This window comes from Lasioglossum baleicum, chromosome 2, assembly GCF_051020765.1.
Source record: "Lasioglossum baleicum chromosome 2, iyLasBale1, whole genome shotgun sequence".
Classification (NCBI taxonomy): Eukaryota; Metazoa; Arthropoda; class Insecta; order Hymenoptera; family Halictidae; genus Lasioglossum; species Lasioglossum baleicum.
In genome coordinates this window covers 19058010-19085002 of record NC_134930.1, presented here as the reverse complement: position 1 = coordinate 19085002, position 26993 = coordinate 19058010, and the positions used below count along the sequence as shown (strand labels likewise).

Below are 26993 nucleotides of genomic sequence, written 5' to 3'. Positions count from 1 at the left end.
TAGGGTGAACACAGCGCAGTAACTCAACGTACAAGCCGTGGCAAACAGAGTATTCGATCACATTTGAAAACCGGATACATCTCTTAAAATTCAATCAAATAAATGGAGATTTTTTGACGTGGTAGAAGAATTAGTTTACTAAATAATAGGCAAGCAAAATCTTTAGTATCTGTCGTGAGTAACAGTGGGTGAAAACAAAGTATTCGTGCTCCTTTCAAAAACGAATAACTTTTTCAAAGTTGGACCCAACAGCTCGAGTTTCTTTTTGAGACGTTGGAAGCATTAGTTTACTAGTCAACGTGTAAATAATTTTTTTTTAACTATAATTGATTGGAAAAATAGCAAAAATTGTTAGAATCTGCGATTTAAATGACTCGCAAACCCTAAATTCAAATCTCGCAATGCCCACAGTTTTTTTTATGCCGATTTCAATGGAACATCCGCTGGAAAATGAGATAGTAAAGAAAAATTCAAAACTCTTACCTTCATTGTCAATGTTGAAGATCCCGATGCCATCGCCTCCCCGAATGGTGTATCCAATCCTAGAGTCTCCTCCAGGGTGGTCGGCATCCTTGGCGCGCACAGTGGCCACCAGAGTGCCGACGGGTTGATTCTCGAACACACTCGCGGACACAACAAAGTCATCGAAGACCGGTGGATGTAGATTCTCGTTGACATCAACAACTTCGATGATAACCATGGTCTCGGCGGTCAGGGACGGTTCGCCGCGATCCTTGGCGACGATTGTGAGCGTGTGCACCTGACGCTCTTCAAAGTCAAGGCTCTGAGTAGTCCTGATCGTGCCGGACACTTTATCGACCTTGAAGTATCCCTCGCTCTCCATGGCGTCGGAGAGGAAGTACTCGATATCGCCACCGGCGCCCTCGTCCGGATCAGTGGCGTCAACAACGGCGACCACCGTCCAAACCGGCACATCCTCCCGGACCTTGACGGTATAGCTGGACAAGGCAAACGTCGGCGCATTGTCGTTGACATCATCCACCGTGACTCTGACCAGGGCGTCTGAGTACAATGGCGGCATGTCCGTTCCCTTGCCGCCGTTGTCTTGCGCCCTGATCCTCAGCTCGTAGATCTCCTGGCGCTCCCTGTCCAGGCGTCCGAACACGCTCAGCACTCCAGTCACAGGATCCACGCGGAAGTCGTTGGTCTCGGTAGCCAGGGAGTAAGTGACACGCGCGTTTTCCCCAAGGTCAGCGTCGGTAGCATTCGCGCGCCACACGTTCGTCCCGTTCAGCGCAGTCTCCGAGATCCTGAAGCTGGCCAGGGACTTCTCGAACTTCGGCGCGTTGTCGTTCACGTCTAAAATCGTCACCGGCAGCATCTTCGACGTAGATTTCTGAGGTTTGCCCAGATCGTACACGCTTATATTCAAAAAGTACTCGCTCTCTCGTTCCCGGTCTAAGTAGCCTATCACATTCAGATCACCGGTGTCCGGGTCAACGCCGAACACCGAATCTCTATCACCACCCGAAATACAAAACACCAGCTTCCCATTATAGTCCAAGTCCTTGTCCCTGGCGCGTAGCCTGACGAGCGACGTGCCAACTTTCACGGACTCGTTCACCTTAATCTCGCTGGGAAAATCGATGAACTCCGGCGTGTGCATGTTCTCGCCGTATCGGCTAGGAGTTAGGGTATACTCGTCGTCCTTCAAAGGTATGTTGTTCCTCTCAGCCGCGGCGATCGCTTCCGTCAGTCTCCTGGCGACTCCGGTGTCGTGACACTCGAAAGCTCCTCCTTGGTCCGACAGGATTCTCCCTTGGGATCCCAGGTTCCTCTTCGCGTTCACCAGGTGCATGTGCACGGGGTTCACGTCCGCGAAATGCGTCCCATCGGTGGCGGTGACGTTTATTACTCTTTCCGTGGATTTGACGTCGGTGAGATTACAGGCGACGGATAACACTCCGCTGGCCGAGTCCAAGGCGAAGCAGTCGTCCTCGTTCCCGCTGACGATGCGGTAGCTGATGATATTGCCGGCGTCGAAGTCGATCGCCGAGACTATGATCACCTCGGAGCCGATCGGTAGGTATCGCGGCACGTGGCCGACGCAGTCGATCCTCTCGAACTGCGGCCGGTTGTCGTTTACGTCGCGCAGCTTCACGTGTAGCTGCATCTCCGCTTGTCGCCGGTACGGCAGGCCCCAGTCGCTCACCCTCACGTGCAGCAGGTACTCCCTCTTCATGGTCTCGTAGTCGAGCACCTGTTTGGTCCTCACGACCCCGGAGAAGTGGTCGATCTCGAACGGCACCTTCTGGATGTTGTCGATGCTGTACGAGATGTAGGCGTTCTCACCGGAGTCTCGATCCTTGGCGGTGATCTTGACGACGTAGGCACCTGCTGGCTCGTTCTCGTCGATCGACACCTCCATGGAGGACTGCTCGAACGTCGGGTCGTTGTCGTTCGTGTCCATCACGTTGATCTTCACCTTCGCCGACGACTGTTTCCTCATGCCCGCGTTACCCTGGTCCACGGCGGACACGGTCAACGTGTAGAACGCCTTCTTCTCGGCGTCCAGGTTCACCGCGGTGTACAACACGCCTGTCTCCGCGTTCACGTAAAATTCACCACCCTCGTTGCCACCCACGATCTCCAGGAACACCAACGCGTTTCGACCTTCGTCCGCGTCCGTCACCTTCAGTCTTATCACCGGCGTGTTGATGGGCGCCGTCTCCGGCACCCTCACCTCGTAGATCTCCCGGCTGAACACCGGCGCGTTGTCGTTCATGTCCGCCAGGTGCACAGGTACGAATTTGTAGCTGAACCTCTGCGGCACTCCTCGGTCCATCGCCCTCAACGTCAGGTTGTACCCTTGCACCGCTGTCTCCCGGTCCAGCAGGTGTAACACCTCGATGTTGTACTCGCCGGAGTGTCCACCTCCTGCCGGTCGTACCCTGAAGTGACCGGCAGGGTCACCGCCTACTATGTCCAAACTCGCGATCTCACCGTGCACGCCTTCGTCATGGTCTTCCACTCGAACGATCGCGTAGATGTCGGCGTTGGAATGTTCTACGATGTCGGGTAAGTGGTGCACGTAGATGTCGGGCGCGTGCAGGTTCACCTGCCGCACTCTGATCGTCACCTTCGCGGTGCTCGGTCGACTAGCGCTCCGGATCACTGCTCCTCGATCCTTCGCCAGCACCACCAACTCGTGGATCGGCCTCTCGGTGTACCTGCGAGAAGATGAACAGGTTGGCTTTGGATTTATTGACTCGTGAGTAGACGGCGCGTCGAAATAAAAGGGGTCCCAGGAAACGGTACAGCAATCCCGCGATCTAAGCGCGATGGAGCTTTCCGATCTAAGCCTTTTTTTGTTAAAATGGGCAAAAATTGAAAACTTTGAAGGCCTGTCATCTCTAAAAAATCTGAGTTCACATGGACTACAACATATTTCATTTAGAACAAACTCGACGATGGTGCCTCCAAAAAGTGATCGATTTGGCATGGAATGATTCAGTATCCCTTCACGATTTCTGTCAGAGCACAGGATCGAGAATCGGCTTAGATCGCGGGATAACTTTACTTGCTGAAAATGGTACAAGATTAGTGACAAAGACCTTACTGGTCTTACTACATGTCAAGTAAAATAAAATCAATTGCAAAATTTGCCACCGAACAAACAAACAAACAAGAAAGCGAGCTAATAAAAACGTGGTAAAATCTTAGTAACAAATGTCCGAATAAATGCCAGAATCTCTGTTTATTTATGTATTTTCCGAGTTCGCAAACAAATCGGGAAACTTCCCACGAGACACCTTTTATTTATCCCGGGAATATGCTCGCGGTTCGCGGTCACGTTTTGTCGAACAAAGTTCTGGAGTGTAGGCATTTGTTTTCGGAGCGGGACTGTGTTTCTCGAATACTTTCTCGAGTGTATATTTGCTCTATTACAATCGCCGTGTACCGCATTCTCGTTCACGGACAATTTACCCGGGAACAATAAATTCAAACGAGCGCGTGTACCGTGGGGGCGTGCCGAACGAGAACGTCCGTTTACACGAAAGAATCCGAAACGTTTGAGGAATTTTTTTCGCGTAGACTGTGTCTTGTGCAAGGAATTCAGTCCCGGCTGACCATTCGACAAGACAAATACCCGCCAGGTAACGTTCGAACATTCTACAACCTCGGTTTTCTCTCTCTCTCTCTCAGTCAAGTAATTTCTACGTAATTCTATCAAGGACATAAATATAGCAATTACGTAAAACTCTTGTAATAACGTTTCCCGGTTCTCGGCGCGTTTAACGCGTTTACTGCTCAACTAAATGCAACCCGAATTCCACCAAATTGACATACTTTGCTTAACAAACCTAGAGTTTCAGTCGGTTACATTTATCGCGGCGGTTATTCAACTATCTTGCTTCGCACAAGTCTTGATTGAATTTGATGTATACTTTACACATTCGTGTTGAAATTAATTGTTTAATACGTGATTATTTCGTTATTCGTGGAAATATACGAGTCTTGATTAGACAGCGGATTTTATGCATTTATGACAAAAATGTGTGTGTGTAGTTTAAAACAGTAAATAAATCAGAGGAATTTAAATGTACAATTATATTATTTTCAACCTATTAGACATACTAAGGAAAAATTAAATTTTCAGGTAGAATTTTATATATTTTGAATAAAGATCCGCTGTTTAATAATAATTCCTGAATGAATCAAAATTTCTAAAAACGGCTACGACAATAAATTTTTTTATTTTTCTCAAAAGCTATTAGATTACAAGCAATTGCATATGGTCAATGGGTCAGCCCAGACCCAAGCTTCGCAGCGTTAAAAATGACATTATAAGTAAGATTTCTCAGGAAATGAAAATTTGTATTTTTTACTTCATCCTATTTCCACGATTCCAGGCGTAGCCCGTTAATTTCACGTTAGCAATATAAATGTAACCGATGCGAGTCGGTTCGAGGCGCTCTGAAATCCAAAAGCAAGCCGCGGCGAGGATGCCGGGTATGTCGGTCAACCGTGTATGAAAATTAGAAGGATCGTTAAGCGAGCTATTGGGGCGTTAACAGGCGGTGCGCGTCCCCGTGGCATATCAAGATAAAATCCCAAAGAAGGAGGAGTACACCGGGGATCCGGACAAATTGCTTGGAGATTCGCTGGCGAGATGTCGAGAGCTCGTAAACGTTTAGCGACTCGGCCTCGTCTCGGCTCGAGGGTATACGAGAGGAGGACCTTAGGAAGATGCAAGAGAGTCGGGTCTGCTCATCAAACGAAACAGGAGAATTCTATTACGTCGACCTACCTGAGCGGCCTGGTGAGCGTTATTACCCCACTGACCGGGTGAACGGCGAACTGATCGGTCTCCTCGGCGAAGCTATAATAAATCTCGCCGTTCCTGCCGAGATCGGCGTCCTCGGCGATTACCCTGAGTATGTTTCGGTGCAGGGGCGTGTCCTCGGCGATGGTCGCCTCGTACTCGGTCGGATAGAACAGTGGGTTCAGGTCGTTCGTGTCCAGGACGGTCACGACGACGCTCGTGTCCGCCTCGAGGACGGTGACGGGCCTGTTCTTGCCTGTCTCGCTTATGGTCGCGGTGGCGCGCACTTCGAGCACATAGCGGTCCTTCCGCTCGCGGTTCAACACGTCCACGTTCCCGGTTCGAGTCCGAATTAACAGGAAACAAAAGTCGCCGACGGTACGTTCCTCGGCCTTGAAGTACTTGTCACGGTCGCCGCTCATGATCCGGAACCTGACGTCGAGGTTCGTGTCCGGGGAGGCGAGTTTGATACCCATACGCTCCTCGGGGACCACGTACGTTTTCCCGATCGAGTTCTCCGGGATCGAGACATTGTAGACCGGCTCCGTGAACCGGAAATCCCGGTTCAAAGGGAACGAGAGATCCTCCGTTACCGAGGAGGACGTCGTCGTAGGGATCGCCTGGCTGAACGGCTTGGTCACCGAGCTGCTACTACTGCTGCTGCTGCTGCTGCTGACGATGCCGAAACTGCTGCCAACCCCTGCCGACGAAGAGAACGTGGTCGACGAAAACGTATCGGAAGACGGGGAACCCGCTGTGGCCGCGAACAGCCACAGCCACAACCATGGCCAGGCGAGCAGCACGCGCTGCTTCATCCTCCGCATCGTGTCGCTAGCTCATTGTCAGTGGTTTTGGAGGGATGAATCCGTCGTTGCCCCGGCAGAACGAGGGGACGAGGTCTGGTCGCCTCTCCGCGACACTATGCTCGCTGCAACACGGCCGGCTGGAACAAAACGGAAACGCAAATTAGTTGGGATACCTTCGAAACGGGACACCGTGTTATCGTCGAGCATTGTCAGCAAGATACTAATACTTAACTATGCTAAGATACGAGCATGTCATCGTATCTTAACACTCGAGAGCTGACTCTGAGGCGCCACCATTATTTAAAATATTGTTTGTGTTATTAGTAGACTGCGGATCATTATGCAAAACGAAAATGTTCTGCATTGATTGTGGACAGCAGGAGTAAAATAAAAATCGATTTCATCCCTTAATGATTTTGTTGCGTTGAAAACAACGTTACAACATTCTCGAATTTTTCTAATCTGTTATTGTTTTATATTTCACCTAGTCAATTTCTTCATAAATGCATGAAGAAAGGTATCTAATCAGTCTAATCAATTTCGTGTCCACCAAATTTAAGAAATCATTGAGAATGAAGATATTCTAGGTCAGAAGATATGTTTAGTGTTCGTGCTAAAATAGTTCCGAGTGCAAAGGCTTAACTAGCTCGGGTTTTCAACGGTGTTAGTCATTTATCCGAAATGCATCGTGAACGGAATTGAATCTTGACCCGCTGGATCCCGAAAATATCATATTGTGCGGCGGTCGAATCGATTCGGCAGAGGCGGATGAAGTGTTAAAGCCGAGTTATCCTTGGCGACAGTCACCGACTTCCGCTCGATCGAGCATGATCGGCGCACCACTTAGCCGAAGAGGTTAAGGAAAGGCTATTGACAGGCCCAGCGCAGGGCGAGTCTATCGGCTAACCGCTGTACGCAACGTTAAATCGATGCGATCGCGTTATGCAACAGAAGCTGGTCGAACGGCGCGAACCATCGTCGCCCGCCAATGATTCTCCGGAAGATGACGTTTGCGAACGGATCCGGCTGAACCCGATCGTGCTCGACTATATGTACAGGGTGTCGACTGCGGATGTATATGTAATTTTCAATTTTTGTAGGCGAATTTGAAGAAAGTGGAACAAAATAGAGCTTTATTTTCCGTGGTAGTGGCCTTTTTAAACCCGAAATAAATTAGAATCGTACTAAATTCTTTCATATTTTGTATCTTAGCAGTTTTTGAAGATTTTCAGAAGCCATAATTACGTGCCGAGGTACGTACGAACATTTTCCAAATGAATGCCTTCAAATTGATAAAAAACCTCCAAGTCGTCACGAAATATCAGGTAGGTAACTGGTACGTTTGCTTTAATTATGATTATGTTTAGATGTTCATTGTTTTTAGGCGTAGTACAACCTAAAGTCGGTTCCACACGTTCCGTTGCACCCAGTACAGAGTCTCGGACTATCGTACAGTCTGCGGTAGCCTCGATCGATACGCAGCCGGACTTCAACACGCCATAATTCTTCTTCCGAGCCGGCATACAACGAAAATTTACAAATTCAATATTCGACGGATAATTGATACCAATCGGAAACGCATCGGGCAAAACGAAATTTGTTTAACACGCGGAAAATAACGTTGCGATTCCCAGCGATAGCCGTGTCCATTAAGCCCGGTGAAAAGTAAATCTGCTGCACCGGCGATATGCGATCGCGTTAAATTGTCCGCGAATGATCTTTGGCGAACCGAGTCGGGCCCGGTACTCCACGTTATTTTATGCTCGTTGTTACAATTCCCCAATTCTAGCGAGAGTTACGCGCCGCTGCTGAACCCCCAGAACGGGGCATGTATTTTGGCTTTCGAACGCGCCGGCCGCCCGCAAAAGTTATGAAACACGGTAATCAAGCACGCCGAGCGCGATGAATTTAATTACCCGTGTGAAAAACTGGTCGAATAAAACCCGGGATATACAAAAAGAAATTCGTTTCACTTCCGTGGCTTCAGACAGCCAGACCGGAGGAGGAAAAATGAATTGATTTTTTAGACTTTAAGGGGACGGACTCGTTTCCAGGATTGCGAGGGTGTTTCTCATTTCTCGATAATGCAAAGATGGGATTTTTCAGTTTTTCATTTTGAACAAAGTCTAAGTCTATGAATGTTATGAAATATGAATGTTACGCCTTTCTTTTTACATGAAATAAAATTTGATTCGGTTGTAATCAATATTTAAGCATTAAAATGAGTGTAGCCATATAGAAAATATAAATTTTCTTATCTCTTCTACGACATTTTTCGAGATAAAGTCTAACAAATGTGAATGTTACGCCTTTGTTTTTAACTGAAATAAAATTTGGCTTGGTTATAATCAATATTTAAGCATTAAAATGAATGTAGCCATATAAAAAATATAAATTTTCTTATCTCTTCTACGACATATTTCGGGACAAAGACGTTTTAATCAATGTGTAACTGCAAAGAAAATGATACAGGAACGAGTTAAACAGTTCCAGGCAATTCTCCTGAATTTGCGACACTGCTTCTGTAACAGTGACTCGGCAGACCCGCAGGAGCGACAGTTACGGAGAGAATACTGTACAAAAAACAAAAGAAAGTATAAAATAGTGATTATCGAGGGTCTTGGTTGAAGATGGAGTAGGTGGCAGTACTCTAGCCAGTAGATACACGTCAGGGAGAGACTGAAGGGTGGCTAAGAACCTTTAATCCGTACCTTTTCGCCTGAAGGAAGTTCGATCGGTCATGCGGCTAGGAGGATACGGTCTAAATTTGAAGCGGGCAGACTCGAGCGGAGCGTAACACCATTACAGAGGCATTCGTCCAGGTGTTAGCTCGGTTCGCTGTGGATCCTGCAGGGCCAGCGATCATTTCGACCGTGACAGTTTCAGTGGCAGAGTCCGATAACAGTACGAAACATTGGATCCGATAACGGGGCGCCGCGATTTTCCCTATCTTCGAGCGGCCACCGGCAACCCCTCGATCGGCACTCGTGTACTCGAAAACCGGGGCTAACACCAGGCAACGTTTCCACCGATCGGCGGCGTGCGGCGATCCACTGCCATCGATCTGTTTCAACGACGCGACGCAGCCAGTTTCAACTCGGACTCGTTCCGAGGCCCGGTCTCTGTTATCGGCGACGTCGATCGATCGCCGCGAAAGCCACGCTCCGCGCTCGGATTCGAATCCAAACACAGTCGGAGTAGACTCGCGTGTCCCCGGCCACTTAACTCGGCACTGCTCGATCCGAGTCCCTCAAAATGTGAATCCGCCGCGCACCGCTTTCGAGATGCGGCTGCAATTTATTTGCCCGAGCGTAAGAAATTCACGCGACGAACGAATATCCTAAACTAAACCTTTTTCTAGACTGCGGATTTAATGCATTTATGACAAGAATAGGTACGCAGAACATGAAGCAGTGGACGTATTAAAAAGATTCAAAGACATCAGTGTATGTGGTTCCTATTTGCCTCCTGTTTTCTTGCAGTATTATGATTATTATTATTATTTATTTAATGCTTTAAACCAAGTATGGTTTGTGTAGTATTTTTCTTCCAGTAAATGCGTACAATTTTTATTTTGCATGAAGATCCGCAGTATAGTGACGACATAACAAATGTTTTTCATGGAATGTAAATGGTATCACAAGGTGAACGCATTACAAATGTTATTTATTTCTTGTAAATGTATATTTTGTATATATTTTGATAACATGACCTTGAAGTCAAAATGTATGCATATTATCGTCAAGAATAAAGGTGATAGTTAGATGGCTACATTTGGGTGGACCAGTCTGAATTTCAGAAGTAAAATGGCTAATATTATGGATTTTGGAATTTCAAAAATACAGTTTCGTCCCGGAAAAACGGGTTCCCAGCGCAGCGTGCCCCGGGTACGAAACGCGAATGTCCATCGGCGCCATCGAGACGCAGCCATAGCCGCTCGCATGTTCCTCGCTCGGGTTCCACGATCCGCGCGGCGTGGAAATTGCGGCTGGAGAACACGTTGCGTCGTTTACACGGTTTCTTATTGCGACGCCGTTCGGATCGGCTTGTTCAGGACTCGTTTGGATCGCTTTAGCGGGCCGAGCGGAATCTGCAGTGTATTCAGTATTTAGCGCGATCGTTAAGGGGCCTAAAAATCGTGTCGAGTCGCGAGACCAGGCGCAGTTTGTCGTAATAACTGTGCCTATAATCCCGGCGATTTTACGCCGCGAGGAAATGCAAGAAACCCTCTCCCGAGGCAGCGGCGCGGCGCCGCACCCGGACGGAAGGAGAAAACGATTCGCGATAATTAGCCGGTTTATCTCGAACGGTTTTTCCGCGACCGGGCCCCTGAGCACACACCGTTAGCGGCGCCGATTCGTTCGGACTAAATGAACGCGCGTTCGAGACGCGCAGCTAGTTAGCAGACCCTGAACACCTGTTAGAGAAACGAGATGGAGTCTAAGGAGAGGCCTGATGCCCGCTTACCTGCCTCGCTGTAACCCGGAATCGCTTCTGGTTAAGTCCAAGTAATTGATTACATGATTAGTTAGAGGCGGATGGCGTAAAAATCACGCACCCGTCTCCTTTTTGCGTTGTTTAACCCGCGTTCGTTCACTCGCAGACGGGATCACTCTGCCGAGTGATTTATTTCAGAGAATCAGGCGTGCAAGTCGACTTCTACGAGGTGATTGCTCGGTCTAGGATTCTAGGAAATTTAAACGTCTCCCTGTTTCGAACTACTCGGAATTTTGTCACACTTTCAGAGATCTAGTACCGTAAAGGTACATGTCCACCTGAGAGTAAAACTATCGAGAGCTACTCGAGAGTCAAATTCGTCAATGTATACGTATCGAGAGTGCGAGTTGATAAGGACACCATTCGTATAGCCAAGAGTCTTCTAATTAGAGTTTTCTCTGCCATTATTATACTTATAATTATACATATACATAAATCGAACAATAGGCGGGAAAGTATGATCTGAAAGCAGAAGTCAGGCCATAGTGTTTCAATTTTTATTAAAAAATTAATCAACCGAATTATTATCGGTTAATATTTATATTGGTGACATACTCTCACGTCAATTTCCGAGTGCAAAAAATTTTTAAAGTACTCTCAAATGGACACGCAGATTGTCCTAAAAAATTTAAAATGTTATTAAATAGGACTTTGATTCGAATTCTGACAGAAGTATGTACTAAACACTTATTAGACTTTATTAACGCGCGCAGTCCCGCGACGTCCATAACGCAAGGGTTAAACCACATTCCGAGAACCTGAGAAATTCGAGACAACTTACTTAGATCGGGACAAAGAGAGCATTTATCTAGCAGCGACAATGGGACGTCAGACGAGCAGACAGGAAGCCGTAAAATAAAGTTTTCACGTGGCAGAAAAGAAGCAGACCGCGCGACCGGTTCCGAGGTATCAGCGGTGTCCTAATTAGACGGAAGTTAGTGGCACTGGCGGCTAAAACCGTAGAAACAGGCGTCACAGCGAGACCTTTGACCGGGTACGTAAAAATATCGACACAAAATCGAACCAGGCTCCACCGTCGCGTCGCCAGGTGCGTTGAACTTTCGATCTACTCCCGGTTCCCGTCGGCTAATAATTTCAGGAAAGAGAAATAATTAATCAGCTGGAATCTTGTACGACTGTATAACATAATTATCAAGAATGGCGAACATTTTATCAATTCATGTATACAAAAATTTCTTAATACGCAACAGGAAAAATTCTAATTTGGCCACGAGAAACGGGTTTCCAGCCAGAGAAATAATTAATTAACTGGAATCCGGTGCGAGTCTGTAACATAATTATCTAAAATGGCGAATGTTTTGAAGCTTTGGAGGGTTATCAATTCATGTCTACGAAAATGTCGTAATACGCAACATGAAAAATTCTAATTTGACCACGAGAAACGGGTTTCCAGGCGACTGTGAGTTGCCAAGCGAGGAGCGTTGAACTTTCGAGCTGGCCCCGGTTCCCGTCGGCTTATTATTGAAAAAAAGTAGAAATAATTTATCAGCCGGAGTCTGGTGCGAGACGAGGGTCGCGTCGAGGAAGTGGAGCACGGAAACGTTCTCGGGGAAGGCGGAAGAGAAGGAAGTCGCGGAAACTCGGTCGATTTCCGTTCGGCGAGCGTGAAAGAAGAATTGTTAGAGCCGAGTTGCTGAAAACGAATGAAAGCGATGCGGGTCGGGACCGCCGACGGTATTTTAGCCGGACAATACGAGCGATCGCATTCGTTTGCGGAACGACCCACCCGCCGGCGGTAAGGGGACACGGGAGGTAGAATTAATTTTTCCAGTTTCGACGACGACCGTCGTCCATCGTTGTCGCGACCGACCTTGCTCGTTTTGTTTATCTGCGGCACGCGATAGCGGCGCTGCCCGGTAAGAACCGATCACACCGAACGAAACAACCGCGCGCTGATACAACGCCGACGGTTTTTCGCGAGCCACGCTTACGACTCGAGGTAAATCCGATTAACAAGTGAACGCCGGTATATCGAGCTGTCGATGTACACGGTGACGCTGTCGGATTAACGTGCTGACACTGTCAACCGTGCCGACGATATTCGCGCTGACACCCGTGTGTGCGCGCCAGCGGACTCTCGCACCGACCGAACGCTCCGAACATCTTAATAAGCGATGCTTTTAATCGATTCGCTACTCCTCGAGTAATGTGGTGGACATCAATTCGTTGCTATTGGTTTTCGCGAAATTGTTGCGTTGGGAACGGATGATTTCTCGCGGAAACTCTCGGTCTAAATCACACAACGATCTCTTCTCCATTTATTTATTATCTTGGAAATTTTGTGATGATGAAACTGCGGATCTTTATGCAAAATAAAAATGTATTCTAACCCTTTGGACTCGACGCAATTTTAATTCCAAAATCAAGACATCTCTTTCAACCCAGATCAGTTTTATTCTATGTAATCTTCTTTAAAATTCATAGAATACAGGCTTAAAACTGTTTTGAACAATGGTATGGCAATTTTTACCGGCTCCTCACCGGTTAACAGTAAAAAAAGTGCAACCCAGATCAAAACTAAGTTATTCTAACCAACTTGGAAAGTGCAATTTAATCGGAATAAGTAAAGAAAATGATGTATAAGATCAGACAGGTTCGAATGCACGGCTAACGGATGGAAAAAGGATATTACGATCGTCGGTGTAAAATTAGCTATTACATCTTGTAAATGTCAACGCTGTCCGCCCATGAACTGCTTCTACCACTTACAGATCACGTACGAATACACACCAGAACCATCCAGTAACTAGACACGCCTCGACGAAGAAACGATTTTCACATCGCGAGCCTCGCCGAAGGGGGAGGACGGAATTAAAGCAAAAGCGATGTAAGACAAAAGCGCGGCGCGTCGTGTAAAGGAACGTGGATTTAGAATACATATTCCTCGAAGCGTTCCTCGACGACCGTCCAGCGTTCGTCACCGTGGGACACAGGAAGGAGAAAGCGAAGGACATGCGAACAGAAGGGAATTAGACCTTTCTTGGAACTGCTTCGTGGAACGGGCCTGTTTCGACGACTCTGCAGCGCCGTATTCATCCCATTCAATCGTCTCGGAACCGTCGGCGTAGAGCAATTCGTCCGAACATGCTACTTATGTTCCCGTCGCACTCCAGTTTCATTTTTGCCTCTTCGGGAACGAATTTTTTCGACAAATTCGGCGATTTTAATTAAGAACATGTTTCCACAACGTTTTTAGCTTTTTGTTCTGAATGGTAAAGGCAGCGTCGTACTCCAGTTTCATCTTTGCCTCTTCAGAAATGTATTTTTTCGACGATGCACGACAAATTAGGCGATTTTAGTTATTATAAAGATGTTTCCATAACGTTTTATCTTTTTGTTCAATACAGGTTTTACACATCAATTTTTCCCTTCTGCAAATCAAATTCAACCTTTTACAAATAAAGTATTTTTCAGTAAAAAGGGCACGTACATGTTAAAAATATTTAAGGACATCAATGTATTACTTTCAGCTTAATGGGATAATTAAATGGAGAATAGAATATATTTATTTGACTCCTTTGTCCTGCAATCGCAAATGCGAACATTTTTATTTGCATCTAGGAATTACCAATTCATTAACTTTTTAATATATGCAAACTGTGTCCTAGATATGTATATTCATATGTATATTCTGATTAACAAATTAAAAAAATGAAAGTACGTATGTATTTATTGAAGCGTATCGAGCTGAATTTGGTTGAATTACGAAGGGTTGAATTTGATTTGCAAAAGGGTGAAATTGATTTGCATAGTGTTCGATTTGACTTGCAGAAGGGTGAATTTGGAGTGGAAACCCAATATAAGGACAGCAATAAAACAAAATGCAACGACGCGAGAGCCACTTCCGTCATCTAAACAGGAACGAAGGTTGCACAATCCCGGTTCTACATTGAATGTACACTTGACTAAAATCCGAAAGAGCTACTCGTCAGACAACCGAGGCCCTCATTAAGTCACTCGCAGAGCGTTGATCCAAAAAGGGATGTTCCGTGAGAGCGCATCAGCCTATTTCCGGTTGCAGCGGTGCCGCAAATAGCGCCGCTAAAAAAGAACCGTCGACTCCGGAGGTGGCCGGGCAAGAAAAGTTACGGTAACAGTAACGCGTGGACTCTTCACAATGAAACGGTCGCGTTATACTCCATCGTTTCCGTGCTTAATGGCGACGGCCGCGTTTCCGTCAAAGCGGTGCAGGCCGAACCATCATCCCTTGTTTCATCTCGCACCAGGCTACACACGGAAAACCCATTATTTCGCCATCTGTTCGCGGCGTCGTTTGACTGGCATCGCCATGTGCTCGTCCCGATTTCCAAGCGTAAACGCTCTCTACGATTACGCCGGCGTGCCACCGCTCCGTAAGAAAACGCGAGCTTTCAAGCGGAGTTTATCGTAACGAGTCGAACTTGAAAAATATTGTCCAAACTGGCTACAGTAAAGTCGCGATCTAGCTCCATGTGCATCTTCACGATCGCTGTCCCTTCGCCTACCCCTTCCACTGGGGGGCATCCCCGCGAGGGGCCAGAAGCTCGAGCTGCTCAGTATTTAAAAAAGATGTGATCGAGTACCTCGGAATCAGGTTAGAACTTTGATTGATTGAATTCGAACTCTCTAGAAGTACAGTAAATTTTCAATAGTTGCGAAGGCCTCGGGGGGAATTCTTTGCATCTATCGCATTTGGTACTATTTTTTGAGCTTCAAAGGCTGAGCCGAACGTAGAGAAGGACAGCGTGTGTAAAGAGAGACCACGACAACTGTCGATGCGACGGCAACTCTCATCATCAATTAAACCACTAAATACAGTTGAAATTATATCGTGTTTGGTATCATTTTGCATTAGAAAAATGCCAGGAATATGTTGCTGAAAGTTCCATAAAAAAATAATGAAAAATAAAGAAGATTAAATATCGGTGTTACATTGTGATGACGCACGGGTGTTTGAACTGTGCCGACGACTGCGACTCTCCGCGTCGCGTTAGTAGTGGTTCACACCGATATACCGAGCCGAGATCAGATTACTAAGTTGGAGAGGATATTTTTTTCTCATCTATAGAAAATTTTCTGTAGTTCAAAAAATAGAAATAGTACTCTTAAGTATACTCGAACCTATTCCAGATGGTTTCGAACCTTTTACAAGTCATACAAAAATAGTTTCCCTACACGTTCTCTGTCCCCGCTCGGAACAGGCGATGCTAGATCGCGACTTTACTGTATACTGTTTTGACCATGTATATTGTATCCTGCACCGATCCGAGCCGCGGCTCGTCTGGTTTTTACCAAACGGCATATCTCTCGTTGGGATCAGGCGCATGATGCACGCCTGCTCGTGATTATCGTTCCAAGGGCGCTACGAAATAAGATTGAGCATACCTGGAGAGGCACGCGAGGATAGCCACCGACTCAAGGATGACAACGTAACGCCGTCGTTGTCCCCGTACGATCCTGCTTCGGTTTCCCTTCGTTCCCACGCTTTGCTCCCGGCGCGGCGTCGCGTCGCGTCGCTCGATTCAACGTCTTCGACGCGACCTTTCGGCTCGTCACCGCGGATAATGAGATTTAATATTGGTTTTACGGGGCTGCCGGGTGTTTCAGGCTGCAGCGCGTACGAACGTCGTATGTATTCGGAATTGCAACAGGCAGATTAATCCCGCCGTTTATGGCAGCTAATGGCTCCGCGCGCGGGTTCTGGCGCGACGTTCGCTGGGACCTCGATGAAGGATTGAACGCTGAAGTTAATGAGATCGAGCGGGAATTGTTTCGGCGCACAACCGCTAGCTGTTTCCGTGGCTCGTATGTTGCTTGCACGTGAAATTGCGATGTTAGAATTTCAAGAAATATGTCCCAAGGACTTTGTGACTAGAAGAAATAAATTAATCTAAAAATCGATCTACACGATACGGCTGCAGTATGGTTGTTGTTCATTGTTGGGGTTGGAGAATAGGGATAGGGGTAGAATCCGCTTCGCTTAGGGGAGGGAAACAGATGATTCAATCACGCAACTAAATTAATTTAAGCCAGTTCAAAAGATACACGTTCAATGGAGCACCAATCTACAATAGTGAGAAATGACCTCTTGGACAAGAGGCCGATCGCTGTCAAATTGTAAACTTTTAAAGAATTGCGACGAACTGATGGAGAAAGAAGGCTACACGAACTGAGAGCACTCAAATGTTGAAACTACGAAGATGGATATTTAATTCAGGGCTGAATAATTATCTACGAAGAAGCGACTGAAGAGTTTGTGGATTGATGTTAACAATAATGTTTCGACTGGTAGGATTCGCGGTTAAAGGTGTTCATGGACAAGGTAATTCAGGGCTAAATAATTATCTACGAAGAAGCGACTGAAGAGTTTGTGGATTGATGGTTAACAATAATGTTTCGACTGGTAGGATTCGCGGTTAAAGGTGTTCACGGACGAGGCTGCATTGTGCGATGTGCATCGGCCAGTGCGTGAAAAGGTTCCGCCGGCGGACTCGTAATACCGGGAGCCGTCACGTTCCCATATTACCGTCAGATGAGATAAAACTAGCACAATGCGTTCGACGCCGTTCGCAGACGATTGTTTCAGGTTGCTCGGGGATCGGAAGGAGGTCAGCCCGTTCCGTTTAATTATCCAGCCAGACAGTCAGGTCCCCCTCCCGCGCGTCCCCGCCGCCACGATGGAAATACAGAAAATGACGTCTCCGCTCTCCAGACGCGACACAACCGGATCGAAGTGTCGGCTCGTCGACAAAGCCGCCGAGAAAATGAATATACGAACGGGTGCCTCGATAACGCGTTCGATGTCGCGGAAAGTCTGCGCGGCCGCGCCCGCCAATGCCCGCCCGTCAGAACAGTATCGTCTAGCGTGCTAACGCTATTCTATGCACGACGGCAACTTCCACCGAAGCGGTTCCCACTCGACTAGATAGCCGGGGATACAATAAACGGAATAGGAAAAGTTTAATACTTTCGTCGCCGTTCTTGTCAACAGTCCGGTCGATAGCGACCGATCACGACCCCAGCTTCCAATCTTTCATCTGTTTCAACCCTCGCACGCTCCTTCGAGAATTCACCCATTTAATATTTTTACATACCGATAAATGATTGATCTCTTTCCGGGTTGTTGAATCTTAGTCGATTTTTCACAGTAATGTCAAGTTGAAATTTTTGGACGTTCATAATGTTATATTATTTTCAACCCACATATCAAGAAAGAAAATAAATTTCTATTTCACTCCAGTTTGTAGCAATTCAGCTTGAATTTTTTTATTTTGCATAAAGATACGCTATCTGTTTATAAGATTGTGGTAAAGACGTGCAATCGTGTCGATTTAAACGTCATTTGTAAATGTAATAGCGGATTCATTAGAACTTCGGAGTAGAAAGCTGTTTATATTTCGCGAAGTAATTAGAAACTCCCGAGCAATCATACCCGACGTCTATTTCTGCGAGACGCAAATGACTATAAATGGTCATAAATGCATTAAATCCGCAGACTAATGCTTTCAGAACAGCGTTCTGTGGAAATTAAAAATGCCTTTAGAAATTGCCGCAGTATGCATCCACTGGAAAGAAGAAGAAGAATGCACATGATGCGCGCGTATGATGAAACTTGTGTGTTTTACATCTGACTACGCAATCTCCGAGCGTCGGTATCATCGTATAACATCTCGGAAGACTTCAAAGAAGTAATAACTGCGAATTTAAGCCAGATTGTAAACGTTTCAGATTCGTAGCAGCTTTTTCAATTAAAGGATGCTGTAAAGTGCCGTTCGAAATCTGCGTAATCGCTTCATCGTCTCTAATCAGCGAAAGAGAATTTTTTCCCAACATAATAAAAATGAAACTACGTTAAAATATTCATTTCCGTTATTTTTCAATTATTGCAATTATAATGATGCTGTCAATGAAAATGATTATACACATTTTTGTATCCAACCACATAGTATAATAGAAATTTAAAAAAGATCTATATAAAAAAGTATTCGTACATACTTTAAAAACGAATAACTTTCCTTTCCTTTCCAACAGTTCTTCTTCCAATAATTCTAACGTCTCCAAGAAACTGAAGCTGTTGGAGATCCAATTTTGAAAAAGTTATTAATCTTTAAAAGGTGTACGAGTTCTTTATACATCCAATTGTAAATTCTATGATGTCATTTTCATGAGGCAACACAGCCATTTTCAGAGCTCGGTAGGTTCACTGTTAAACTACACATTGCCTTATAAAAATTCTCAGAGCCCACAAATGCTCGAAGATCCACTCACTGACGAGGACGATGAGATAATCATGCGACAACCTTCTGAAACCACAGTCCGGAGGAGAGCAGAGCCGCACAAAGAGGATCTCACAATGAAGCGGATCGGGTGCCGGGAGGAAAGGAGCCACTTAAATGTTTCAATTCCTCACGCGACACGAGAAATCCACATAAAAGCTCTAGTCACTTCATCGAACATGGAACGACAGCTCAGCTTTAAGTGGCGAGATCACGGAGCAGAGAGTGGTGCAGCGTATGAGGGATATAAAAAGAAAGGAAAAGGAGAGATAAAGAAAGAGAGAGAGAGAGAGGGTAGATAGAACGATCACGTGAAAACGCGATCATTACCATGCCATTTCTTCGAGGGAGGAAGCAACAAAAGTGGCGTGAGGTCCGAAGAAAAAGCAAACGGAGCCATTCTAACAGCAGACACCTTCGAGCGTCGCGTAATCGAGTAATGCAAATTGAACGGCCGACCACCGCCGATTTTCTTAGGTGGTACGGTATTCGTGGCGCGCATTTTTCCCGTCGCGAGAATTTCTTTTTCCCGATGGTTGCCACCGGTATTTACGCGGGCCCACTCTCTATCTCAATCTTTCTTCGTCTCTCTCTCTCTCTCTCTCTCTCTCTCTCTCTATATATATATATATATATATATATTTATATCTCTTTCTCGGTCCGTTTACGATCATTTAGACTCCTCCGCTCGCCTGCTATAGGGAACCGCGTTTTATCGCCGTCCCGTATCTGCGCGGTGAAAATCGACGTCGGGTTTAAACATCCGACATGTTATACCTCGTTATCTGCGAATCGTAAAAGCTCCGGTACAGAGCCGGCCGAGCGAGCCACGTCTTTTACTCTGACAACGTCAACTTGCGCGTAAATTTTCTCCGATTTCTACGGGGCCCAGTCGATGGCCGGTTCCATGAAAAGTTTCGACCCGGCTCGCTTGTTAATATCGATAGGAACGAGTTTCTGCCGCGACTGGATACCAACTCTGATCGATAGTACCGTCCATCGAGATTTCCTTTCTTTATGTCTGCCCGGGATCCGCTAACTTCCAGTCCGAACGGGGAGGAACGAGATTTTGTATTTAAATCATTCTCCCCGGAACAGAAAAGTTCTTCTCGCGTTCCCCCCCGCTCTTTGCAGCTTCTTAGCAGCTCTCCGAGGATAATTGGGTTTCTTCTTACTGGACGAGCTTACGCTGACTTCGGTGTACAGTCCGTCACATAATCGATGCCACGCACTTTGAACCAGAATGATTTTATAAGATGTTGCACGGTGTCGTCCTGGAAGTGTTTACTCGTTGAATAGGGTAAGGTAACGACTTGTAAGGTTTTTATTAATTTGTTGGCTGTCTGTCATTTATTTTGCATTATTTGTGATCAACGATTGATTATCAACCTCTTTTCTGTATCGTCAAATTTTTCTGGACGATTTTGTTGCAAACCAAAAGAGATATTAACGAAGTTTTGGTCCTATTTACCGGACACAAGAAATTTGCGAAAACAAATTGATTAATTAATTTGTTCTATGTCGTTGCACATTTTATTATCCTCTGTTGTATCACTGTTTCTTAGCATTTTCTATAATCGAGAACGAAAAGTTGCGTTGTCTCGGGGAATAAGGTTTTCAACTAATGTTTTCTGTATCTTTGACAAAAATTATTGTAATACATCAATTGTATTTTTAATAATAAAGTAATATTAACTGAAAGTAACTGGTATATCTTTACCCTATTATTCGTGCGAATCGTTGTGTCAGGTGGAGCGGACGCGGACCGTTTAGTGCATATCAAGGAATCCGAAAACAAGGGTGGAAAAACGTGGCAGTGTTGCTCCGTTGACAAGTTCACCCTCCTGCTACCCAATGACCCAGAGTCTAGCAAGGGTTCGAGCACGCCGGCACGGAACAATCGCATTGACAAACGAGCTATAAGTGGCCTAATCGAGCCCCTCGCTCCCCTGGGAAGGGCGCGTTCCACAGGAAGGGCACAGGAAGACCGAGCCCACCCGCATTCGAACGTCGCCCTTGACAAATGTCCGTTGATGATTAAATCAGTCCAGGCGATATGCTAGTCTCGGCGTCATGCGATATTTACGCTCTCGACGCGACGTGCCAACCAACGAAACGCCATTCTGAATGGGTCTGTAGATCGCCGAGATCTTCGGTCGTTAGGGGTTGTACGAAATAATCAATTAAACTTTTACGATGACATAAAATGTATCTCTCCTGTTAAATTTTCACTCGTTGCATAAACTTCTTCGAAAATACGTAAATGTTTTACGATGTTGTAATATGTATGCGAATATTGTGTAATCCTATAAAAATCTAGCAAGCGTTAAAAGTAATTGATATGTATTTTTTATAGAAGTGAGTGAATCGAATTCATTTAAATTTTGTATGATTTTTATTAGAACATGCGATTGAATAGCGGATTTTATTTAACCGTTTCCCGCAGAAGCGTTTTTATAATTACGAAAATTGTCAAATGTAAAACCATTTACCATGATGAGTTTGATGTTGAATTTCATATAATGTATTCCGAGCGTTATGTGTTTCGTTCGTCGACATTTGTATCTGTCTGAAAAAATGTGTTAACAATGTAATTACTGTAACCGTGAAATAAATTGCGGTGCAAATGGTTAATGGAATTATTCTCCACGATGAAAATAAGAACAATTCAAATGGCAGACACTGGATTCGTTTGATCGGATTATTTTTGCCAGGAGTACATAGTAGGAAGACGGGAGAGAAGCCGGTCGCTACGTGGATCGATTCGAAGATCGATCGATCTCGCATCCGATGAATATTCCACCCGCGTATCCTCGATGGTTTTGCCGGACGATCGGGTCCATTAACCGGTCGCGCCATTTTTGCAGCGTGTAATTACGCTAAGACCGAGACCGTTTTGTTAATCGCGAGGGGCCAAAACTCGCCGAAGGACTTCGAGTTCCTTTCGCGACGATAATATCGGCGCGTTACGATACTCGCTGGATGGAATTCCGCGTTCTCCATTTACGTTGGCAGCAGCGGCCGGAGTCTGCCGATCATAAAACGTCGAAAAAGCAATTTCACCTCGCCTTGAGTTTAGTCGCCGGCAATTAGTGGCGTGGTCAGTGGACGTTGGAATATCGGACGAACATTAATCGACACAGTAACTGCTTTCCCCCTCTCGAGACTTAATTGCCCGTTGTGTCCGTGGACACTCTAACGAGAATCAAACAAGTGCGGAGGCTTTTCCCGGTTTCTCCACCCGACAGCGTTTCGAATTTCGCGGTGCTTTCGTATCCGCTCGCGAAAGAGATCCCCGTCTCCTTTCTCTCTTCGTTCTCTCTGATTCCGGCGCGCGCGACAAATTAAATTGCGTTTCGCTCCGGTTTCGAGACCGACGCATTTTTTCTAAAATATGGCCTCGAGCTCAATTCTCGGGAACACGAGGCTTTTTTATGAAGAAATTTAATTGCATATTTCCAACGATTCCCTTTTCACGCAGCATAACTCGGTTATTCCCGAGTCGCGCGCCAACAATTACGCGACAAAGTCAAGAACCCACCCCCGGCGAAAATACAAGTGGCGTACTTCTTTTATTTTTTTCCCGTTGCAGTTGTTGCAACGATGAATTTGTCAAAGCGGAGACCTCGGGAGAGCAGAAAGAGAGGGAGGGAGAGACCAATAAACGGGGGAAAATTGTTCGCTCGAAAAATAATATCGTTTCCGAACCGGGAAACGTCTCCTCTCGTTCCATTAAGCTAAAAATATCCATCGTTATCGGTCGAGCGCGCCGCCCGGCAATAACTCGCCGGCCGATTCTTACGCGGGGCAAATCAAATTTATTGCTTGTCCCGCGATTTAAAATATGATTCGTATTAAAATCGACAGGGCCGACGATTTGATTCATCCGGCGGGGAGGGGAACGAAAAAAAAACGGCGACCGATGGAAACGTTCGCGCAGAAGGCGCGCAGTTAATAGAGATGATTGGTCAGTCGGCTGCCTCCGTTCGGACGGCACCGCGATTTTTGTCGACTGTCATTCGAATCGGAATAAACTGACGTTTTCCCGACAATCGAGAGAGAGAAACTGCTGCGACAGAACCGGGAATAATGGTAAGCAAAGGCCGGCGAACGCCTAACTCGGTCTTCAGGGGGCAACTCCCATTTACAGCCGTCAATTCCAGATAATTTACAAGAGGAAAAATAGTTAACAGTTTGCACACATGTCGGGCAATATTTTCAAATAGTGTCATTTCCATGCTACTCTCACAATTATTATTTAAATTGTTATTTTCAATAGCGTGTCCAAACGTGTTCTACAATCAATGCAAAACAGTTCTATTTTGCATTAAGATACGCAGAAAAATCAAATCGCGTTTCATCGATTAATTCCTCCTCTTCGATTTCGTTGATCATTGAAATATACTTTGAGAAACAAAATGAATCTATTATTCCACACAAGGAACGATCGATTCAATTTCAATTTATTTCAGTTTGTTTATAAAACTGTTGGTTGCTTGTTCATTCAATTTGGAAATCTATGGCAGGTTCATTTGCGAGAAAATATTTTAGAAGTTTTTCGGGCAGAGAACAAACAACGCGAATAGCTTTAAATGGTTTTTGAAAATGGTTTCTAAGGTTTCGGCTGTGAAGGATCATTTAGTAATATCGCCGAAAGCGTGCAAAATTGGATTCACATCGTATCTCGCGACCGCGGGCGAATTTTCGCGACGTCGCGCGGTTTTGCAAGTTCTGAACCCGGCCATCCATTCCTTGAAACAACTTCGATATTACCCGTTCCGATGTAACGACGTGTATTCAACGAGAATCCGCGGGTAACTCAATTTACTGAGAAAATAGACACGACGGATTTCCCCGGTAATTGATACAATTTCACTGTTTCCGTAAGTCGAACCGAAATCCGTACATGTTTCGTTGGAAAATACGCCGGCGAATTAATTAATTTTCGCTCGGATACTTCGTTAAGGTTAAACAGAATGTCTCGGGAGAATCGTAACTTCGGAACACGAATCGATAATGTTCCATTCATTCAGGAATGAACGAAAACAGCTCGGTGCAATTAAGTTCGTTAGCACGCTGAAAGTTCGATGAGTTTTTCGCGTTGCCGTGTACGTACAGCTCCGTCGAATGTCTCTATGTATTTGGAAATCGAATTATCATGATGCTGCAGATCTAATCGACCATCACGTTATCCCATCATTTGTTCCTTAACAGTATGACGTACAAAATTTAGCTGGCGCATTGTGCAATCAATGGTAATGTACAGCAGCGGATATAGAAGCTGCACCCGCGCGAATACGAGAACGAATTTTACCTCTCGCGGTGGCAGATTGGCAAAAATTGAAATGAAATTTTACATTAAAATTTCATTTACCCGACCGGTTTCTGTTGCAACGTAAAAGTGGAGCTACGTTTCATTCCATCACAGTGTTGTGATCATTTATCATTTGTCACTATCTACTCTAGACCGGACTTGAAATAAACTGGAGTGAAAGAAAAGTACTAAACATATTAACTAGAAGCACAATGATAAAGTATATTTCAATTCAATGTTTACTTCAAATCTTTCGATGGTCATTTGAAAAAAAAAATAGTTTATCCAGAGCTAACAAACTCGCAATTTGAACCACGTAGCACAACAGATAGCTGACCCAGAAATATTTCGTCTAGAATCCTTTAAAAGTTATTCCGCGAGCGTTCAGCGTTCCAGAGAGCTCGAAAAAGGTTCGAGAGAGAGCTCTCTCTCGCTCGCGACTGCATAAAACAATCCGCAATCCAATCCGTGCAAAAATTCTGGCGGTCGCGTAGGCCGGTGATATTTGTCAAGCTTTATTTTATTTTTCCACGGTCGAATCCCGCGTGTTGGGGAAACGGGACACGTACAGGAGATATAAATGAAGCGAGCCCGAGGTTGTTCGCCCGCTTCGTCGCGACCAAACTCCGGTTAAAGACACGCGGCGAGGGGCTTCGCTCCAGTTTAAACGCAACCCCTGTAGGAGGAGGGATGGATAGACGTGTCTGGCTTCACGGCGAGCTTCGTTAAATCGATATCTCGCAGTATAGAAATATATACATATTTCGCAGACGACAGTTCTTCTATCCGCGGCCGTTGTAACTTCGTAAGCGTCGCGCGAACCACCGAGAAATGAAGCCGCCGACGCGGATAATTATGCAAACGAGCCGTGTAACTTGCGCGAATCGAATTTCCGCGGAAACCCCGTTACCCGTCGATAAACCAGCCCTCGAACGCACCACCATACACACATGGGCTGCAGACTTTCAAGCTTTTCTGCGTCGGAAAGAAACGGTCCAATAATAATTTATTTCATTAGTAATTTTACAGATTTAATAGAGTGTTATTAATAGACTGCGGATCTTTATGCATTTATGAAGAAATTGATGGGTGAAATATAAAACAGTAAAAGATTAAAAGAGTTCAAGAATGTTGCTTTTAATGTAACAAAGTCGTTAAGGGATGAAATCAATTTTTAATCAATGCAAAACATTTTTATTTTGCATAAAGATCCGCAGTCTAGTTATTAAAGTGAACTAAAATGATATTTTACGTCGCACATTAGAAGAATCGAAAAATATTAAATCATGTTTGTGGCAATTTCGGAACTTTCATATTTTGCTACCTGCCCGTACCTCTGGTCAAACATCAAAGGATCGCGGAGAAATTACGTCGGCGAATTAAAACGTTAATTGTCAACGGTTTCGTCGCCGCGAAGTTTGTTCGACGGAGTAAAATCACGAATTACGACCGGAACGTTTCGAGCTTAATTAGTCGAAGAGATTTCAGCAAAATTTCGGGTCATTGCTCGTCAAGGCAGGAAATCGTGAAAGTTCGATGATTCCACCTTTGAACTCCGATGCGAAAAGCTGTCACGCGCTCGTGATTTTTCAATGGAATCATTTCGCCGATGAAATTAAAAAGAACGAAATTGTTCGCGGGTCACAGTTTGGGAAGGTTACACGCGAATACCCGGCGGGATTAACCGTGATGCAATATATCAACGGTCGGAGAGACGCGTTATTAAATATTCCGCACAGAAAAAGCTTATGCGCCGCGTGAATGTGCAATCCGTTTCGATTGAAAACCAATTAATCTATTTTTTGTAGCAACGCCCGACCGTTTGGTACGTGATGAAAAATTTATTTCGGGTAATAGTGATCCGACGCGGAGGAACATCGAATATCAAACGCTCGGTTAAAATGAGAATTCTAATATCTATGATTTTAGAACGGAAATATCGATAGGAGAATGCTACAAAAGTTGCAGTTTCTAAAACCAAATGATAATTTTGTTGCCGAATATAATAGCTTGTTTGAAATCCTGCTTTTCAGCTTTATCCTGTCGGCAATGCAGCCTGTTGAAATTTGGAATCTTTTCATGAAGAGCTTTCATGAAAGTCCGTAACTCGCTTTGAAAACAACTACCTATTATATGCATTATTAAATCGAATCCAGTTTTAAAAGGTTTTCGACACGAACGAACAACGCGATTTAAAATCCAGGATCAAAGGTAAATATTTTTCAATGCGCGTACGATTTTTTGATCTTAATGTATTCAATCTTTACAAATACTTCAGCTTAATTAATTTTGCAAATTTAAATTTGCGTAGTGGCGTATCCTCTCAAATGAATTACTGACAAGTGGATCGTGGGAGAAGAGTGGGACTTGTGTAAATTTAGCCGAGCAGTTTTAGTTGAATCTAACCGAACGCAGCTTTGTTTTCAATAAAAAACAGCACAGGTATCTCAACGCTAATGAAAGAGAACGTCATCGTCGCAAGAAGAAAGCGCGGATAATCTCCTCAGCTTGAAAAAGAGTCGACCATGTTCTACGGGCGGTAATTCCGCGATGGTAGGTGGCATAGGCGCGCGACTGACGCAACAAATTTGAGCGGCGATGGGCTGGAAGCACGAAAGCTTTAATTACTTTCGCGCGGTGCACACTCGTGTTCGGCAAGTTCACGTCGGGCCGGACCAGACCGGCCGGATACATTGCAATTTCCGGGACGAGGTTTCGACCGCGGAGCCGTTCTCCGGGCGCTGCCGATTGGAAAGCTCGTGGCGAACCTTGCACGGGGAACAACGAGCTGTAATTTGCACGTAAATCGACGC

The 26993-nt window shown here is 45.3% G+C and overlaps 1 protein-coding gene across 26 annotated transcripts in view; it reads right to left on the bottom strand.

The window, feature by feature from the left end:
• The window catches only part of Kug (FAT atypical cadherin kugelei), a 612064-nt gene that overhangs the window by 403505 nt on the left and 181566 nt on the right, over positions 1 to 26993 (bottom strand). For all 26 annotated transcript variants that reach the window (XM_076442550.1, XM_076442472.1, XM_076442521.1 and 23 more), the window contains 2 exons: positions 5273 to 6230; positions 484 to 3191 (listed from right to left, as the gene is read on the bottom strand). In XM_076442550.1, coding sequence (XP_076298665.1) covers positions 484 to 3191; positions 5273 to 6111 — 3547 coding nt within the window. In that variant the 5' untranslated portion in view covers positions 6112 to 6230. The remainder of the gene's footprint in view (positions 1 to 483; positions 3192 to 5272; positions 6231 to 26993) is intronic.